This window comes from Rutidosis leptorrhynchoides, chromosome 8, assembly GCF_046630445.1.
Source record: "Rutidosis leptorrhynchoides isolate AG116_Rl617_1_P2 chromosome 8, CSIRO_AGI_Rlap_v1, whole genome shotgun sequence".
Lineage (NCBI taxonomy): Eukaryota > Viridiplantae > Streptophyta > Magnoliopsida > Asterales > Asteraceae > Rutidosis > Rutidosis leptorrhynchoides.
Genome location: NC_092340.1, coordinates 133,275,926 through 133,296,263, shown reverse-complemented (window position 1 = coordinate 133,296,263; position 20,338 = coordinate 133,275,926). Strand labels below are relative to the sequence as shown.

At 36.2% G+C, this 20,338-nt stretch overlaps 1 protein-coding gene and 1 non-coding gene across 2 annotated transcripts; both read right to left on the bottom strand.

The window, feature by feature from the left end:
- Positions 1-835: 835 nt before the first annotated feature.
- On the bottom strand, positions 836-1,183 carry LOC139863826 (uncharacterized). The gene has a single exon (XM_071852426.1). It carries the CDS (start codon positions 1,181-1,183, stop codon positions 836-838), a length of 348 nt encoding a protein of 115 aa, XP_071708527.1.
- A 17,971-nt stretch (positions 1,184-19,154) lies between these two features.
- On the bottom strand, positions 19,155-19,261 carry LOC139865459 (small nucleolar RNA R71). Its single transcript, XR_011764978.1, has one exon. It is a non-coding gene; the product is annotated as a small nucleolar RNA R71 (small nucleolar RNA).
- Positions 19,262-20,338: the final 1,077 nt, after the last annotated feature.

Sequence of the window (20,338 nt, the reverse complement as noted above, 5' to 3'; positions counted from 1 at the left end):
ATCTATTAGTGACTGGATGACTAATTTTAACCTATAAATATATATTTAAAAGATGGTGCTTATAATAATCATGGACTTGTACAAAACAAAAAAAAATAAAAAAATAAAATCATATATATACGTTATTTTATTTACCTGGGTTTTTTATTCTCTTTGTGAGCTGATTAATCGCAGGGCAATTAGTCGCTTTGCGAGTAGTCGATCTTGAGTCACTACGGGTGAACATTCATGGCCACTACGAACATATATCAGGGCAACCAGAGAAAAGGTCGAAAACGGTTAAGGGATGACTTGTTTCGATCACATACATCCGAGTTTTTCCCAAGTTCTGACCCAAGAAAACTTCATCCGTCTATTGGTTTGCATACGTAGAAAATTACTATAACGGGATCATGTTTTTTCTAGTTCAGGTTAGATGGAGAAGGGGAATATGTTTTTTACTCATATGTTTTCAGCATAACCGGGTTCTCATGATTGATTTCGACCCTTTTCCGTAGCTACATCAAGATACGCTCATAGTGAGTTTTAAACATGTTACCTCTTGTAAAAAAATCTGTATCCAACTAATAGACTATTAAGACATGGTTTATGGAAATTAATTGAATAATAATGGAATAAAAAATAAACACGTATTTAATTCCGAAAACTTGTTAATTATTAAAGCTCATAAGCAGTCAAGTAAACGGGAACAGATCATTCTTGCCATGTTTATTTATTTACAGTACCATTTCATTACTAGTGAGGAAAGAAATATCAAGCATCAAATAATTCCAACATCTTTTAATTAACCTTTACAAAAGAGTTGTACTTTTTTTCTTTTCTTGAAATGACCGAATCAATAGATGGCAGGCTTAGATTCATCAGCGTTCCAACTACCACCTTCTTTAAGGTATTGCATGTACCTTGAGAACTCCGGTTTAGCAGTAGCTTTCTTCTTTCTGCTCCTCCTCTCGAATATTGCGAAAATAGGGTGAACCTTGCTCGCCTTTTTCACTTGCTTATCGATAACATTTTCCCGCATTGGCGTTCTTTGTTGGTATTCAAATGAGACAGACGAATCACCAAAGAAATTTGTAGGCATCGTTCTTGATCTGATCATCTTTGCGTCTTTCAATAGATCGTCCACAGGTGCTCCCCCGATGCCCAATGGCTCGTAACCACTAGACGCTCTCCGCATGCTCATTGCTCGAAACATGGCTAGGAAACTGTATGGTGTGTTGTGGTTGTTAACCAGTGAAGTTAGTGTGACACTAATGGTTTTAAAGGCATGAAACAACAAGTTATGAAAAAATATTTTAACTTCATAAGGAACGGAATTATGTGAAAGGGTCTTAATTTGTGGGCGGTGTACTAAAAGTTAGCTAATCTTAACATTTTTATATATACATATGTAATCAGCTTTACAAAACGAAAGGTATATTGAAAGTTAGGTAATCCTTCTTTTTTTTTTTTTTTTTTTTTTTTTTTTTTTTTTGCTAAAAAACGAAGAAACTTTGTAACAATATTGGAAAATGTTGGATCGTTTTATGTCCACTACCATGTCCTGCATATAAGTCTGGTCAAGAGTTTTCTAATACTCTAAAACTAATTGATGATATAGAGAGATTCCCCTAAAATTATATACATTCGATCAATTGTTCTTTCTACTTCCGATGTAGAACACACAAACCGATTAGTTCCAACAATTGGGCTAACCGGTTTTACGTCTATATGGTTAGTTTGGAATATGTTTAATGTTTTATAGTTTTTATTGTTTTTATTAATAGATGGTATTAGATTTATTAATATGTTATATTAATGTTTTAGGCTAGTTTGAATAAAATTTGAGATAGTCTGGCATGTGTTCGGGAAAGTCGCAATCGATGTTACAAGTGTGGTGAATGGGTATGATAGAATAACCAATTAAGGGAGTGATTTGGTGGGTTAATCGATCGGTTTAGATATTGTGTTGATTTGCAAAGGTTGAGATTAATCGACTATATTTGTTGACATAATGTCATTTGTTGACATAATGTCAAATGTTACATAGATATGTGTTGGTCTAATATGTATTAATGTTAGTATTCTTTTGTTAATTATTAATTATTAATGTAATAGTTAAGTTGTTGAATTGGGAGTCACTTTATCTCTATGTGGTGCACGTGGGTTCTAGGTACCGAGTCTAAGTTGTATGTGTGTGTTGCGGTGTATTTGCTAGTTGGTGTATTTGCTAGTTTATAGGAAGAGGTGGTCGGTTAGTATTTTGTTAGTCTATATATATTTGTTTACTGTTAATAATAAAATTTAGTGACAGAGTTTTGCTCTTTTACCTCTGCCATCCGTATTATTCAGTTATTTATTGATTTCAATATAATCTATCAATGTCTATATTTGAGTATACTTAAGGACCTGTGATCTATCAGAAAACTACATAAAAAATGAAGCCTCAAGTACAAGCAATCATACGACAACCATCCGAGCTAAACTAATATATCAAACTACTAATAAAGAAACTAGCTCAAAACACATAACTAAATAAAGAAAACCACAATAGCAAAACATGACCAAAAGAACCTAAACAATCAACCACCACCAAAACAAACGATTATGCGTATTTAATGAACTCGGTATATTGCGTCATTTCGGAGCGTTGAATCACCTTCTTCTTCATCAGCTTCTTTGGTTTATTCGAGGGTTGGGAGGGTCCGATGAATTGATGAGAATAGCTTCAACGTTGTCACCCTCAATTCCTCAAAGCCCTTCCTAACATTTTAAGAGATATAGAAATAATCAGCATTACAAAGAAAAATGTCATCGTGTTCTAAACCACTAACTTTCGTTCTTACATTATATATGTTTGAAGGTATTGTTTTATGCAACAAAATTAATCATAGAACATAATTAATACGTAGTATTTAAATAGTGTCTGGATAAATATTCATAGTACGAATCATTTCTATTTCCAAAAAAAACTTATAACAATGTGCTTTCTTCGAAATAAATATAAATATTATATAAATGAAAAAATAAATAAAAAACATGTTACTGAAAGCATTGTCTAACATTTTTTTTTTCTTCTTTTTTTTGAAAGGCAAGCAGCTTGTATTACTATAAATAATTTACACTATATCATTTACAATTGGGCAAGTAACCCCTCACAAAACCAAACAGACATTTACATGAATAACATTAGAAGACAAGAACAAAAAAAAAAACTCGACAATTTGTTACATTCTAAAATCTCGTAGTTAATCAACCCACCCCTGTACGAGGAGCTATTGTAACGACCCAACCCGATAACCAACCGTTAACATACATTTTTTTTTTTGTTAAATCCTGCTATCAACAGATAGACGCGGCGCGCCTGCCCTAGCCGCGGCGCAGCTCACGACGGGAGTTGAAGGTCAGCATCATCAAAAGTTACTGACACCAAAATACACTATACCCTGCGGCGGGGCAAAGCAACCCGCGGCGCAGCCAACGCTGTAACCAGATTCTGTTTTCAAATTAAGACATAAAACCCCAATTCACAAACTTTTAAACACTTAACAAACCCGAAAGACTTCTCAACATATTTAAATGGCCCGGTTACCTGGTTTGAAAGTTTTAAGACAACAAAGCGGGCACAACGACCCCGAGACCACAACGACCCATTTACAAATTTAAAGCGTCAACTTCGACCCAACTGAGTTTAATTTCCAAACAAACTACGAGCATGATGTTTGGGGATAAACTACCCAATCGTAGGACGAATCCAAAAGTAATCTAAGCAAGCAACAAAAGTGAAATTATCTAAATTCCAAGCATACCCTTGCCACGTCCGCTTCCAAACCTAAAAATGTAAACAACGAGAGGGTAAGCTAATTGCTTAGTGAATGCAATACTTATACGCATACATACATAATTCAATCATTTGCATACACATACACAAACAACACATATCATTAGCAAATCGTATAACAGTATAAACAAACGTACAATGCTAATAAAACTCACACAACCCAATATACACAATGTAGACATTCGACTTGATGGTGGCCGACGAAGAGCGGTAGGTCAAATACGTTAACCACTCACCACCCATCACAATATGTACGTGGCCGACGAAGAGCGGTAGGTCAAATACATTAACCACTCACCATTACGCACCAAGAGGCCGACGAAAAGTGTAACCGAAACGTTAACACTTACCTCATTCACAAGGATGGCCGACGAAAAGTGAAACCGCAATATACACTTACCATCCTCCGATAAGTGGCCAACGAAGAGAGTATCCTAATGGATAACACTCACCACTTACCCCAACACACATGTGGCCGACGAAGAGCGGTAGGTCAAACGTTAACCACTCACCACATGCCTCAACCCAAATGTGGCCAACAAAGAGTTAACCCTTCCGGATTTCACTCGCCACCTAGCGCAACCAATATAGTCAACGAAGAGCTATCCATACGGATATCACTCACCATATTTCACAACCCATTTGTGGCCCACGAAAAGCGTATCCTACTGGATAACATTTGCCACGTTGCACGCAAGCAACCAAATTATATACACACACGTATAAATATTCCACTCACATCGGTTACTTGAAAAGCCAATCCCGCTTGAGCTCCTAGTCATCCAAATGTAAATCACCTAAGTAATTCACAAACAAATAAGCTAAACACTCTAGCTTATACCCAAAACACCATAAGTGCAATTTTGACCCATTTGCACTTACTTCCATTTTGACCAAGTCAAATCTCGTCCAAATCACCCATAATCACAATTAACTAGTGATTATGTTCCAATACCACATTTTACTCAAAGTTTAATCATCAAAAGACTTACTTGCTTCATTTTTACACATAACTCATTTTGACCTAATCTCAAGTCAAAACACCAAATTGCAAGTTTACACACCCAATCACTACAAATCCAAGTCAACTAGTGATTTCATCAACAAATTTAGTTTACAAACTAACAATATCATCATCCAACCCTAAACCCACCAATATTAGGGTTCTTACACCAAAACTTGACCCATTTACCCCAAACTTCCAAGAAATGGGGTTTCCACTCACTTTAACACAAACCCTAGCATCATAAATGAATTAATACAACCAAAATCCGAATTAGGGTTTTACCTTTTAAAGAAAACGAAGCTAGCACAAAAACAACACAAGAAATGGCTTCAATTTGATGAACACAAGCTTCTTCTTTCTTTTCTCAAGCTTTCTCACTCTACTTTCTCTCTAGAACTTGAGGTTGAAGATGAGAGGATAAAGATAAGATTGTGGATGTGAATGAGTCCACCAATCTGCCTTTGTGGCCTAAAACTGTCCCCAATGCGAAATTACCAAAATGCCCGTTTTTATCTTTTAAATAAAACAAATGGGTGCTGATCAGTTGACACCCGCGACGCAGCTAATACCCCCGCGGCGCGGCTCCACGTCTAAATCCACATCAGAATATTTCTCAGCTTTATTTGTAGTTCAGGGACTGAAGTTGTCTGATTCTGATGTAAATTCTGAAAATGTATAAGTGTTAAGTTGACTTTTAGTGGCAGTTTCTAATACACATATTTACTGACACTTTCAGGAACACTTTCTGATGCATAAAATTCAGGGTCTTACAACTCTCCCCTACTTAAAATCGATCACGTCCTCGTGATCCTTGTCATTTAACCAACATGACCCACGCTCTATGGTTCTCCGACATACGCCCAAACTCGATGTCCACAACAATTTCCATCAATCCGAAGATTTTACACAACTCCTTTAGGCGACTTTACTCAAAAAGTCACTTTTCCAAATTAAATCGTCATCCACGATTTACCAAACCTACCAAACCGAGTACTAAGTCTCCCTTCCCTCCCAAACCGAAATGAACTCATGTCTCGAACGCACGACATATACAAGCTAACACTTCAAGTCTCGTACCGAGCTAGCAATCCCTTTAGTGTACCCTTAACATGTACATTGCTAAAGTAACAACACACCAATAATATGGCCAACAAACAACACAATGGAGCCGACGAAAAGTGAATCCTCACGATTAGATACCACTTGACCCATATCCTCACGCGTACGAGGCCGACGAAAAGCGGTAGATCAAACATTAACCACTTACCACTATGCAACAAGAGGCCGACAAAAGCGCATCCTTACGGATCACACTTACCTCTCCTCACACATGGCCGAAGAAAAGTGAATCCTAACGGAACGCTTGCCACAACTTGATAGGTAACCAATGAAAAGTGAATCCTACGGATACCACTTACTACTTATCACCCCTCACCCGTGGCCAACGAAAAGTGAGACCTCACAATCGAAAAACACTTTCCACAATACTTGCAAGCAATTTAAGTATATACGCATACTTAGAATCATTCCACTCGACTTGGAATCCCTGTACACGAATCACATGTATGTACAAACACCGCTATCACAACTGAGCAAGAAATAACCTTTATCATGCATAGGCTCAAGATTACAATTCTCTAAAAGAGAATTTGGCACACCATCCCTCAACTACGGGACCTTACCTTGCTCGTGGAACTCGCCCATTTATCTCTTAATGAGTTTAACCACATTACACCTCGAGTAGTAATTTACATCCAAACCAATAAAATACAATTTAACCCAAATTATACTCTACCACAAACTGACTGTAACGACCCGTCAAAATCGCTATTGACGTGGCACGTTAATCATTGATTCCATAGTGAGGTTTTAACCTCTATATGATACGTTTTGATAAAATATTGCATTCATTAAAATACGTGACTTTCTAAACATAAAAAGTCATAATCTTGTGGGCGAGTGCTTAGGTGTAAGCAAAACCCCAAAATACATAAGTCTTTAATTTACAGGTTGACATCACAGTCCAATTATTTATTACACAACGCAGTTTTATTTCGAATGCAATAAACTTTATACAAAGCATGAGAGACTCCATGCAGGCAACAAGTACATCACAGCGGAAGCAGTCTAAGGATCTGAGAATAAAACATGCTAAAAAGTCAACACGAATGTTGGTGAGTTATAGGTTTAATTGCTTGAGTCACAATTGTATATAAAGATAGACCACAAGATTTCATCAAAAATTTATCAATAGATTCTACGTAACAGAGCACCCTGGTAACTAAACTTTAACGTTATAATGATAATTACCCCATTCGTTTTAATATGCGCAAACCAACATGTCATAAACTCAAATAACATACGTCCGTTAAAAGGCTAGCGCTCTAGCTCGGACGGGGATGTCAAGCCCTATGGATCCATATACAATTATTCGCGCCCACCAGTCCATATCCTATGTACTGGCAGCTACTAGTTACCAAAGCTAAGGGATTTTCGGTTTAACTCAGTGTAGAATTTAGTATGTACATGTGTCTTATTGCGTTTAAAATAAATTGCATGTATTCTCAGCCCAAAAATATTTAAAGTATTTAAAAAGGGAGACTATAAACTCACGGTTCAATATTGAGACTCAATATTGTAGGCAAATTACGTAGACGTAATGATGGTAGATGACTGTATGGTTGGCTTTGGATTCAAGAACAATACCCCGAACAATACCCAATATTTCCTTAGCTTAAAACGGTTTGAAACCCGAATTAAAACACCCTCGAATATACTTTATTATTATTAAACTTAAACTTAAAATTAAAATTTAAAATTATAATTAATATATATATATATATATATATATATATATATATATATATATATATATATATATATATATATATATATATATATATATATATATATATATATATATATATATATATATATATATATATTGATAGATTGAGAGATTCAGAAAGGAGTACATAATTCGTCTAGTAAACTGGAGTATTTATAGTACTTTTCAATTTCCTGTAGCTCATGCGATCGCATGAGTTTTCAGTGTTTTTGCCATGCGATCGCATGGCCGCCTTATCCGTTTTTGTTTGCTAGTTCGTCGACATCAAATAGTGTTTACTGTAGCAAATAGTGTTCACTGTAGCAAATAGTATTTAATGTAGCAAATAGTGTTTCTGTAGTAAATAGTGTTTACTGTAGCAAAGGCGATTTCATTGTAGCAATGTAGCAAAGTCGGTTTCACTGTAGCAAATAGTGTTTCACTGTAGCAAAGTCGGTTTCACTGTAGCAAATAGTGTTTTACTGTAGCAAAGTCGTTTTTACTGTAGGAAAGTCGTTTTTACTTGTACATCTTATAATATATATATACATACATATAATTGTTCATGAATTGTCGAGAGTAGTCAAAGGTAATTGAATATATGAAACAGTTCTAAAATTTTGAGACTCAATCTAACAGACTTTGTTTAACGTGACAAAATAATAAATCGTATAGAGAACTGATTTAAATAAGTCGAAATTTTTCGGGTCATCACAGTACCTCCCCGTTAAAGAAAATTTCGTCCCGAAATTTTGAGTAGTACCTGTTTCATGAGCGATATCAGTGAACAAATATGGATACTTTTGCTTCATTTGATCTTCACGTTCCCAAGTAAACTCGGGTCCTCGTCTAGCATTCCAACGAACTCTAACTATCGGTATTTTGCTTTGTTTTAATTGTTTGACCTCACGGTCCATGATTTCAACAGGTTCTTCGATAAAATGGAGTTTATCATTGATTTGTATTTCTTCAAGAGGTATTACGACATCCTCTTCAGCTAAACATTTCTTCAAATTTGACACCTGAAATGTGTCGTGAACACTACTAAGTTCTTGCGGTAGCTTTAATCGATAAGCAACTGCTCCAATTCTTTCGGTGATTTCAAAAGGTCCTACATACCTAGGACTTAGCTTTCCTCGTTTACCTAATCGTACAACGCCTTTCCAGGGTGACACTTTCAACATGACTTTGTCGCCCACTTGAAATTCTAGCGGTTTTCTTCTTACATCAGCATAACTCTTTTGACGACTCATGGCCGTTTTCAGTCGCTGTTGTATTTGAATGATCTTTTCGGTGGTTTCGTGAATAATTTCTGGTCCAGTAAGTTGTCTTTCTCCTACTTCACTCCAACAGATAGGAGATTTGTACTTTCTACAGTAAAGTGCTTCAAATGGCGCTACGTTGATGCTCGTATGATAGCTGTTATTGTATGAAAATTCTGCCAACGATAAGTGTCGATCCCAACCGGTTCCAAAGTCAATCACACATGCCCGTAACATGTCTTCTAATGTTTGTATAGTTCTTTCACTTTGACCATCTGTCTGTGGGTGATAAGCGGTGCTCATATCCAATCGAGTTCCCAATGCTTTTTGTAATGACTGCCAAAAACGTGATGTGAATCGGGTGTCGCGATCAGATATGATGGAGATAGGTACACCATGCCTGGAAACTACTTCCTTCAAATATAGGCGTGCTAATTTCTCCATACTGTCTGTCTCCTTTATTGATAGAAAGTGAGCTGATTTAGTTAGGCGATCAACTATCACCCAAATAGTATCATGACTACTTGCAGTCTTTGGCAATTTCGTAATGAAATCCATGGTTATTCTTTCCCATTTCCACTGCGGAATTTCTGGTTGTTGCAGTAATTCTGACAACTTTTGGTGCTCAGCTTTGACCTTTGCACACGTCAAACATTTGCTTACATAAGTAGCAATTTCTGTCTTCATATTAGGCCACCAATAGAACTTCTTGAGATCGTGGTACATTTTCCCATTTTCTGGATGAATTGAGTACCTCGTTTTGTGTGCTTCATCCAGTACTAGTTGCCTTAGGTTACCATGTTTTGGTACCCATATCCTACCAGTAAAATACAGGGTTCCATCGGCTTTTACTTCAAGTTGTTTTTCTAATCCTTTACTCATTTCACCTTTTACATTTTCTTCTTTTAAAGCCTCTAACTGTGCTGCTTGAATTTGCTTTGTGAGATCAGTACGAATTGTAATGTTCAAATCTCAGACCCTAAGAGGTTTTACTCTTTCTTTCCGACTTAGGGCATCAGCTACAACATTAGCCTTTCCGGGGTGGTAACGGATTTCACAATCGTAATCGTTTAACAACTCTACCCAGCGATGTTGCCTCATATTGAGTTGTTTTTGATCAAAAATATGCTGAAGACTCTTATGGTCGGTGTACACTGTACACTTGGTGCCATATAGATAGTGTCTCCATATTTTGAGTGCAAAAACTACTGCTCCAAGTTCCAAATCGTGCGTCGTATAGTTCTTTTCATGAATTTTTAGTTGGCGTGAAGCATATGCGATAACTTTTGTGCGTTGCATTAATACACAACCTAAACCTTGGCGCGAAGCGTCACAATAGATCACGAAATCATCATTTCCTTCCGGTAATGACAAAATGGGTGCAGACGTTAACTTCTTCTTTAATAACTGGAATGAGGATTCTTGTTCCGTGGACCAATCATACTTCTTTCCCTTTTGAGTCAATGCAGTTAAGGGTTTGGCGATTCTAGAGAAATCTTGAATGAATCTTCGGTAGTAACCTGCAAGACCTAAGAATTGGCGGATTTGTGTTGGAGTCTTCGGTGCTTCCCATTTACTAATGGCTTCGATCTTGGCGGGGTCAACTTTAATTCCATGTTTACTGACAACATGGCCCAAAAACTGTACTTCATGTAACCAGAAATCACACTTCGAAAATTTTGCGTACAGTTCTTCTTTCTTGAGTACCTCCAGTACCAGTCTTAAGTGTTGCTCATGTTCTTCCTTGTTCTTCGAGTAAATCAATATGTCGTCGATAAAAACAATGACAAATTTGTTTAAATACGGTCTACAGATGCGATTCATTAGATCCATGAATACTGCTGGAGTATTAGTCAATCCAAAAGGCATGACTAGAAACTCATAGTGACCGTAACGGGTTCTGAACGCGGTTTTAGGAACATCTTCTTCCTTCACTCTCAGCTGATGATATCCGGAGCGTAGATCAATCTTAGAATAAACACTTGATCCTTGTAATTGATCAAACAAATCATCAATCCTCGGTAATGGGTACCGATTCTTGATCGTTAATTTGTTTAATTCCCGGTAATCTATGCACATTCTCATAGATCCATCCTTCTTCTTGACGAACAGTATAGGAGCACCCCAAGGTGAAAAATTGGGACGAATAAATCCACGGTCCGATAATTCTTGCAACTGGTCTTGTAATTCTTGCATTTCTGAAGGTGCAAGTCTATATGGGGATCGGGCTATAGGTGCGGCTCCTGGTGTGAGATCAATCTGGAATTCTACACATCTGTGTGGAGGTAGCCCCGGTAATTCTTCTGGAAATACTCTGGGATATTCTCTTACAACCGGCATGTCATCAATGCTTCTTTCTTCAGTATCGATCTTCTTTACGTGTGCCAGAATAGCATAACAACCTTTTCTTATAAGTTTCTGAGCCTTCATACAGCTGATAAGGTTCAGCTTCGAGTTGCTCTTCTCCCCATAAATCATTAATGACGTTTCATCCTTTCGAGGGATGCAGATCGCTTTCTCAGTGCAAACAACTTCCGCTCTTGTTTTGGACATCCAGTCCATGCCAACGATTACGTCAAAACTTCCTAATTCTATGGGTATCAAATTGATTTTGAAGGTTTCACCAGCGAGATTTATTTCGCAACCATGGCAAATTTTATCGGCTTTTATCAGTTTACCATTAGCTAATTCAATAGTATATTTATCGTCTAGAGGTAATGATGCACATTTTAGTTTAGAACTAAAGTCTTTACACATATAACTTCTATCATCACCCGTATCAAACATAATAGAAGCTAGTTGATTATTAACGGTAAACGTACCCGTGACAAGATTAGGATCCTCACGTGCTTCACTGGCACTAACATTAAATGCCCTCCCACGTGCGGGTTATTTGTTCTTCTCCTTATCAGGGCATTGATTTATAAAGTGGCCAGGCTTCCTGCATCGAAAACATTTCTTGACATCTGTCGGTTTTGTCTTTACTTCAGAAACGGTGGCATAACAATCTTTCGCCACATGTCCTTTCTTGTTGCACTTATCACAGACCACTTGGCAATAACCTGCATGATGTGTGTAACATCTTTTACAGAATGGATGGGGTCCCTTATAGTTTGGACTAGAAGTTGCCCCATCTTGTTTACCTTTAAAAGTTTCTTGTTTCTTCAGTTGAGTACTTTTGCCCTTATAGTCTTCCCATTTCCTCTTTCCTTCAGTTGTCTTGACTTCGGTAATTGGTGCCTTAATCGAACTCTCTGTAATCTGGTCCATGAGTTGGTGTGCCATTGTCATGGCTTCCGGCATCGTATTCGGTTTGGACGATGTAACATTTCCTTTGATATTGATCGATAAACCGTCAATATACATTTCTATCTTTCGTTTCTCGTTTGGCACCAATTCGGGACACAACAAGGCTAGTTCCATGAAATGCTTTTCATAGATATTGAGATTCGCGCTGAAAACCTTCAGATTACGTAACTCAGATTCCATTTTTCTGATCTCGTTTCGAGGACAGTACTCCTCGATTAGCACCGTTTTCAGTTCTTCCCAAGAGATATCGTATGACGTATCTATTCCTTCTGCTTTAGCATAATTGTTCCACCAAGTAAGTGCACCGTCTTGCAACGTGCACGAAGCATACTTTGACTTGTCTCCGTCCACACAATTACTGATTTTGAAAACGGACTCCATCTTTTCAAACCATCGGGTTAGACCGACTGGTCCCTCGGTCCCACTAAACGTCTGTGGTTTGCATCCTTGAAAAGTTTTGTATGAGCATCCGTTTCGTGAATTTGTGTTTACGGCTGCTGCTTTGGCTGCTGCTTCGGCTGCTGCTTTTGCTGCCTCAGCTGCAACAATTCTTTCTTTCACACGTTTCTCGACTAGTTCCTCAAACTCAGCATCCGACATTTGAGACATGTTTCTTCAATAAATACAACAGAGATAATTTAATCATATAGAATATTATAGGTAAAATGAGTTGTCAATAGTTAATCGTAGCATATTAATAATATGAACCACTTATTATAAAAGCCTTTTCTTCTTATTAGCATTTTATAATTATTTCTAGGGTATTACCTACCCGTTAAGTTCATACATAATAGCTAGTACAAGGAATTAACTACTAAAATCCTAATAATATTCCACTATGAAAAATTATAGCGAGTTACTATGTTATTATGTAATAATAATAATAAGAAGTAGTAATAATACAAATAATCATTCCATGCATTTATTATTAATAAACCAAAATAATACAATACCATACAATACCGATATTTTACATATGCTTATTCTACATAACAAGATAGAGTAGCACACATAAGCAATAGAATAGCGCATGGAAGATTTATGGTTGCGAGGTCATTTATTCAGAACTATCAGAAACTTCTTCCCATTTGGTTCTCTCTGCCAATTATTTGTGTGTGCATGGTCCGACAGACATTCTAGCAGTGTATTTAGTTTTTGGTTGGGGTTTTGAGGTACCCGTTGCCTCAGTGGGTTTAATACAATAAGGGTGGTTACGGATCGAATGGTCCTGTTCCTTTTTAATAATTAAGGACTTATTATTATTGTGGTTGTTTTATTATCTATAGCAAGTTAGAATTTCTCCTTAGTGACTTCTTTTATTTCATTAGCGAAATCCTCTTCCTCACTGATCTCGTCTGATGATGAATTGTCTGAGTCATGTGTAGGAGAATATGATAACGAACTGTCTGAATCATGTGTAGGATGTGTTCGACCGGTGGTCATGAGCCGAAATCTTCCAGGCGTAATCGGCACAACCCGCCCGTCGGCGGTGTATCTAGCCCAATGTCCATGTTCATTTAGAAATGGACGATCCTCCTTTACTCCAGGGATCATGGGTCCATGCCAACGATACTGTGGCTCCGGAAAACTAGAGCTGGGTGGAGCTGGGACCTCCTCTGGGTTAACCTGAAGTTGAGATTCCCCAGCTAACACAATTTCTTCTTTAATAGGTATTGGAACGCCCTTTTCAGTTGTGGATAGAATAGATTCAGTGTCTGATTCCGAGTCGTACAAAATGATAGGATTAGAAGAAGTCATCTATCACATAATTGAAACAACAATTACGTTAGCATATAAATATATCACATATAATGTTTTTGACAAAATGATAAGCAAAAATCGGTAAAAACAGATATGGTCATAGTCCAGACTCACTAATGCATCCTAACAATTACCAGTTAAACACATTAATGCAAATTCTGGTTCCCTATAACCTCAAGCTCGGATACCAACTGTAACGACCCGTCAAAATCGCTATTGACGCGGCACGTTAATCCTTGATTCCATAGTGAGGTTTTGACCTCTATATGATACGTTTTGATAAAATATTGCATTCATTAAAATACGTGACTTTCTAAACATAAAAAGTCATAATCATGTGGGTGAGTGCTTAGGTGTAAGCAAAACCCCAAAATACATAAGTCTTTAATTTACAGGTTGACATCACAGTCCAATTATTTATTACACAACGCAGTTTTATTTCGAATGCAATAAACTTTATACAAAGCATGAGAGACTCCATGCAGGCAACAAGCACATCACAGCGTAAGCAGTCTAAGGACCTGAGAATAAAACATGCTAAATAGTCAACACGAATGTTGGTGAGTTATAGGTTTAATTGCTCGAGTCATAATTGTATATAAAGATAGACCACAAGATTTCATCAAAAATTTATCAATAGATTCTACGTAACAGAACACCCTGGTAACTAAACTTTAACGTTATAATGATAATTACCCCATTTGTTTTAATACACGCAAACCAACGTGTCATAAACTCAAATAACATACGTCTGTTAAAAGGCTAGCGCTCTAGCTCGGACGGGGATGTCAAGCCCTATGGATCCATATATAATTATTCGTGCCCACCAGTCCATATCCTATGTACTGGTAGCTACTAGTTACCAAAGCTAAGGGATTTTCGGTTTAACTCAGTGTAGAATTTAGTATGTACTTGTGTCTTATTGCGTTTAAAATAAATTGCATGTATTCTCAGCCCAAAAATATTTAAAGTATTTAAAAGGGGAGACTATAAACTCACGGTTCAATATTGAGACTCAATATTGTAGGCAAATTGCATAGACGTAATGATGGTAGATGACTGTATGGTTGGCTTTGGATTCAAGAACAATACCCCGAACAATACCCAATATTTCCTTAGCTTAAAACGGTTTGAAACCCGAATTAAAACACCCCCGAATATACTTTATTATTATTAAACTTAAAATTAAAATTTAAAATTATAATTAATATATATATATATATTGATAGATTGAGAGATTCAGAAAGGAGTACATAATTCGTATAGTAAACTGGAGTATTTATAGTACTTTTCAATTTCCTGTAGCTCATGCGATCGCATGAGTTTTCAGTGTTTTTGCCATGCGATCGCATGGCCGCCTTATCCGCTTTTGTTTGCTAGTTCGTCGACATCAAATAGTGTACTGTAGCAATAGTGTTGCTGTAGCAAATAGTATTTACTGTAGCAAATAGTGTGTACTGTAGCAAATAGTGTTTACTGTAGGTCGATTTCACCGTTTCACTGTAGCAAAGTCGGTTTCACTGTAGCAAATAGTATTCCACTGTAGCAAAGTCGGTTTCACTGTAGCAAATAGTGTTTTACTGTAGCAAAGTCGTTTTTACTGTAGGAAAGTCGTTTTTACTTGTACATCTTATAATATATCTATACATACATATAATTGTTCATGAATCGTCGAGAGTAGTCAAAGGTAATTGAATATATGAAACAGTTCTAAAATTTTGAGACTCAATCTAACAGACTTTGTTTAACGTAACAAAATAATAAATCGTATCGAGAATTGGTTTAAATAAGTCGAAATTTTTCGGGTCATCACACTGACCAACCTAGGTCCCGATACTAACTCCGAATTTACTACGAGTATCATCCAAAATTTCATACTAGAACCTCTTCGTGTGGGAGTGCAACTCCCCCACTTGGAATTACGTCCCATAACCACATCGTCAAGATAATATCATCCCGCGATAATTACCCTTCTCCGAAATACGTGACCAATCTCCCCGCCGATCACAGTCCTCAAATTCTCACGAGTTTATTTCAACAAATATGTTGACGCTCACGTCACGCGCTAGCGTTATTTACGCAACGACATAAAGCCAACACAATACACCGCTACCCGTAAGGTAGACTTATCTATCAATTGGGTTCACCACAATTTACACAAGCTTTATTCATGCAATCATCCAATCGCTATCGCTTGTCACTGCTACCTAGACACACATACATCTAAGGGTTTCTCACCGTCACCCTAAGTACAATGCAACCACAACATCGTCAGAGTCAAATATTACGCTCGCAGGTATGAAAGAGGCACCTGACATTGCGTCACATAGACTCCACTACCAACATTCAATGAGACCAAAGGCTCGACTTCCAGGTTGTCCGATGTCACCCATCCCACAACTAAAGTGAATTTAAGTCATATACACCCGACGAATCTTATGGTTCATCAATTTACGACACAAAGCGACTACGCGTTACCAAACAACACTAAAGCCCATTCCCATGGCTCGGTAAAAATCTTTTGACTTCAAACAACACAAAGGCTCGGTATTAAAACCTTGGATTACACGCAGTCGATAACCTGGTGTAATCATTAAACAAAGTATTAAAACCTTGTTGCAGTTCGAATCCCTAATTAGTTGGAATATTTGACTTCGGGAATAAGGTTAATTTGACGAGCATTTTATAATTATGACCGATGGACTATTATGGACAAAAACTAGATAGGTATTAAATAAATCCAGGACAAAGGACAATTAACCCAGATAAATAAATTAAAATCAAAACGTCAAACATCATGATTACGGAAGTTTAAATAAGCATAATACTTTTAATTCATATTTCATCGTACCTTTATTTACTGTCATTTTAATTACCGCAATTTACTTTATCGCAATTTAAATTCTGTCATTTATATTATCGTCATTTATCTTTACGCTTTATTTAAAATCGACAAACTGGTCATTAAACGGTAAAAACCCCCTTTAATAATAATACTACTTATATATAGTTGTGAAAAATATAGCGTTAAACTTAGCATTCTCCCTGTGGAACGAACCGGACTTACTAAAAACTACACTACTCTACGATTAGGTACACTGCCTATAAGTGTTGTAGCAAGGTTTACGTATATCCATTCTATAAATAAATAAATAACTTGTGTAAAATTGTATCGTATTTAATAGTATTTCGTAATAAAAATATAACTATTTTGTATGCACCTCGCACAACATCAAGTTTTTGGCGCCGCTACCGTGGAACGCCGAAGCGAAACGCTATTAAAAAAAAAATTTAAGCTTTAATTCATTTTTATAAAAATATGTTTTATATAATATAATCAAAAATATAAAAGAAAAAGAAAAATATATATCTATATTTTTAAGTTTAGCTAAATTTAAAAAGTTTATATTTCTATTTATTGTGAAAAGTTATAAAAAAAAACTAATAAGTAAATTTTTCTTATTTATAAGTTTTATATAAATATTTTACAAAAATATAAAACAGAAAAAAAAAGTAAAAATAATTGGGCCTGGTACTGTAGAAGCCCAATTTGTGATCCGAAATTCAGGCCCATGCGATCGCATGAACCGGAAGCTTCAAATCCATGCGTCCGCATGGTGATGTCTGACACGTCTGAAACCTAGGACAGCCGAATTAGGGTTAAGTTAATTAATTATTATTATTATTAATTACCTAATTAGGGTTTATTTTAATAATAATTTAGTTTAGTTGTTATTTATTTTGTATTTTTAAGTTATATTTAGTTTTATGAATATAATAAATTAATACTTTTATAAAATAATAATATAAAAATAATATTTTTATAAAAATATGTGATTTTATCATTTTTTTTGTTTCTTTTTATAATTTGTATTTTTAAACATTTAATTCGTAATTTTATAATTTTTCATTCATAATTAGTTTTAAGATTAGTATTTTGCAGTAGTTAATTTTTATTTCTAGATTTTAAGACTTTGCCGTAAAATCCCTTAAGTGCTTTTTCTTTAGACTAAGATTTAGATGCTTTAGAATTTTGCGACGCCGTTTATATATTTTAGTGCCTTTTAAGTTATTGCCGTTTTGGATATAGAATTCCTTTTTAGCTTTAATACCTTTAGGCGCAACTTTTTAAATTTAGTTTTTAGACTTTTACGTTTCGACGTTTTTCTTTCTTATTTTTATTTTTCGACCTTTTATTTTTCGACGTTTTCCGACGCGCTCTTTTTCTTTCTTATTTCTCGCCGCTCTAGTTTTTAGGACATAGAATTTTCTATTTCTTCTCTAAAATTTCAAAACGAAAAATTATTTTAAGCGGTTAAATTGATAGACATCCAAAATTTTCTGGTTCGTAGTAATAGTTGGATTTGTTAGTGGCGATTTGTGGGCTTCCGATTTAAAGGGTCCTGGCTACCTGCTGCATCTATTGGCTATTCGAAACGTGGGCAAAATCAGAAAAGTCTATTAATTTGATAACTTATATAATTTTTATTTTTATAACTAATAGGATATTCAGTGAATGCATCGAGCAAAACGTTCACCACCTGTAACTCGATCAAGACATCTAGCCAATATTGTCGCCGTTGATTTTTCTTTAGAATTGTCATCTAGTCGACCAAGTACTCCAACTCAAATTTCTGATAATCCATTTTTTGAACCCGACTTCACTATCGAGAACCCGGAGGATATTCAAGGACAATTCCAAGATCCAAAACCACTAATCATTCCTCCTGAACTACAAACCGTTAAATCAGAATCCTCTAGTGATTCATATTCAACAATTTCAATTATGGAAGTAACGAAACCTCTAAGTATGGAAGACCAAATGAGAGCCACACGTACGGGCCAAGGTCACGCCATTATTAAGCCAGACATTAATGCGCCAGATTATGAAATCAAAGGAAAATTCTACACATGGTAACTAATCAATGCCAATTTAGTAGTGCGCCGAAGGAAGATCCAAACGAACATCTTCGTACCTTTAATAGGATCTGTACTCTATTTAAAATCCGAGAAGTGGAGGATGAACAGATCTATCTCATGTTATTTTCCTGGACTTTAAAGGGAGAAGCCAAAGATTGGTTAGAATCGTTACCTGAAGGGGCGATTGATACATGGGATGTTTTAGTTGAAAATTTTCTTAAACAATTCTTTCCGGCATCTAAAGCCGTGAGACTTCAAGGAGAAATTGTTACGTTCACGCAAAAGCCAAATGAAACTCTATATGAGGCGTGGAAAAGATTTGGAAAATTGTTAAGAGGATGTCCTCAACATGGTTTAGACACTTATCAAATAGTACAAATATTCTACCAAAGATGCAACGTTGCTACACGAAAAGACATCGACATAGCAGCTGGTGGTTCCATTATGAAGAAAACTGCAACTGAAGCTCACAAAATTATTGATAACACAGCCTCCCACTCACATGAGTGGCATCAGAAAAAGATATTTTTCCTTCATCTAAAGTGGCTAGAGCCGATTCTAGCCATGACTTTGATTCCGTTTCCGCAAAAATAGATGCTTTCGAGAGACGAATGGAAAAGATGAATAAAGATATTCACGCAATACGAATCAGTTGTGAGCAATACGGTGGACCACATTTAACGAAAGATTGTCACATCAAGCAAACGATGGAACAACGAGAGAATGTTTCCTACATGAACCAAAGGCCGGGAAATAATTATCAAAATAATTATCAACCGCCAAGGCCGAACTTTAATCGAAATTAAAACATTCTTTACTATCCAAATGGACCCAACAATAACTCGTACAACCAACAAGGTCTGAATAACCAACCAACTCAAAACAACACTTTCAATCAACAAAGACCTGGCTTGTATAAACCACCACAACAAACCGAAGAGAAAAAGTCAAATCTGGAAGAAATGATGGCAAAGTTAATGGAATCTCAAACACAATTTATTTCATCTCAAACCCAAACAAATGAGAGGTTTGATCAGTCATTAAGAACTCAACAAGCTTCCATTTTGAATCTAGAAAAATACGTAGGTACTCTTGCTAGCATGATGAGTGAGAGGGAACAAGGAAAGCTACCGAGTAATACTGAAGTAAATCCTAGGAATGAGAATGTTAATATGGTGTCAACAAATTCTGAAAAACCAACATCAGAAGATGGGAAGATTTTAGATGTGAGTAACAATGAAGAAGTTACAACACCACCACCACCCGAGTATGTAAAGCCAGTGGTGGCACCATACAGACCACCCATCCCATTTCCAAAAAAAGGAGTTGAGTATGAGCAAGTAATAGGTAATAAAGTTTGTGATACCTCTAGAAAGAAGAAGAAGAAGAATAAGAAAGTGCAAGAAACAAAAACCGTAAAAAATAAATCCGGT

What these genes read in the sequence shown, in the direction of transcription:
- LOC139863826 (XM_071852426.1), bottom strand. Translation starts at nt 1,183, where the DNA reads ATGAGCATGCGGAGAGCGTCTAGTGGTTACGAGCCATTGGGCATCGGG.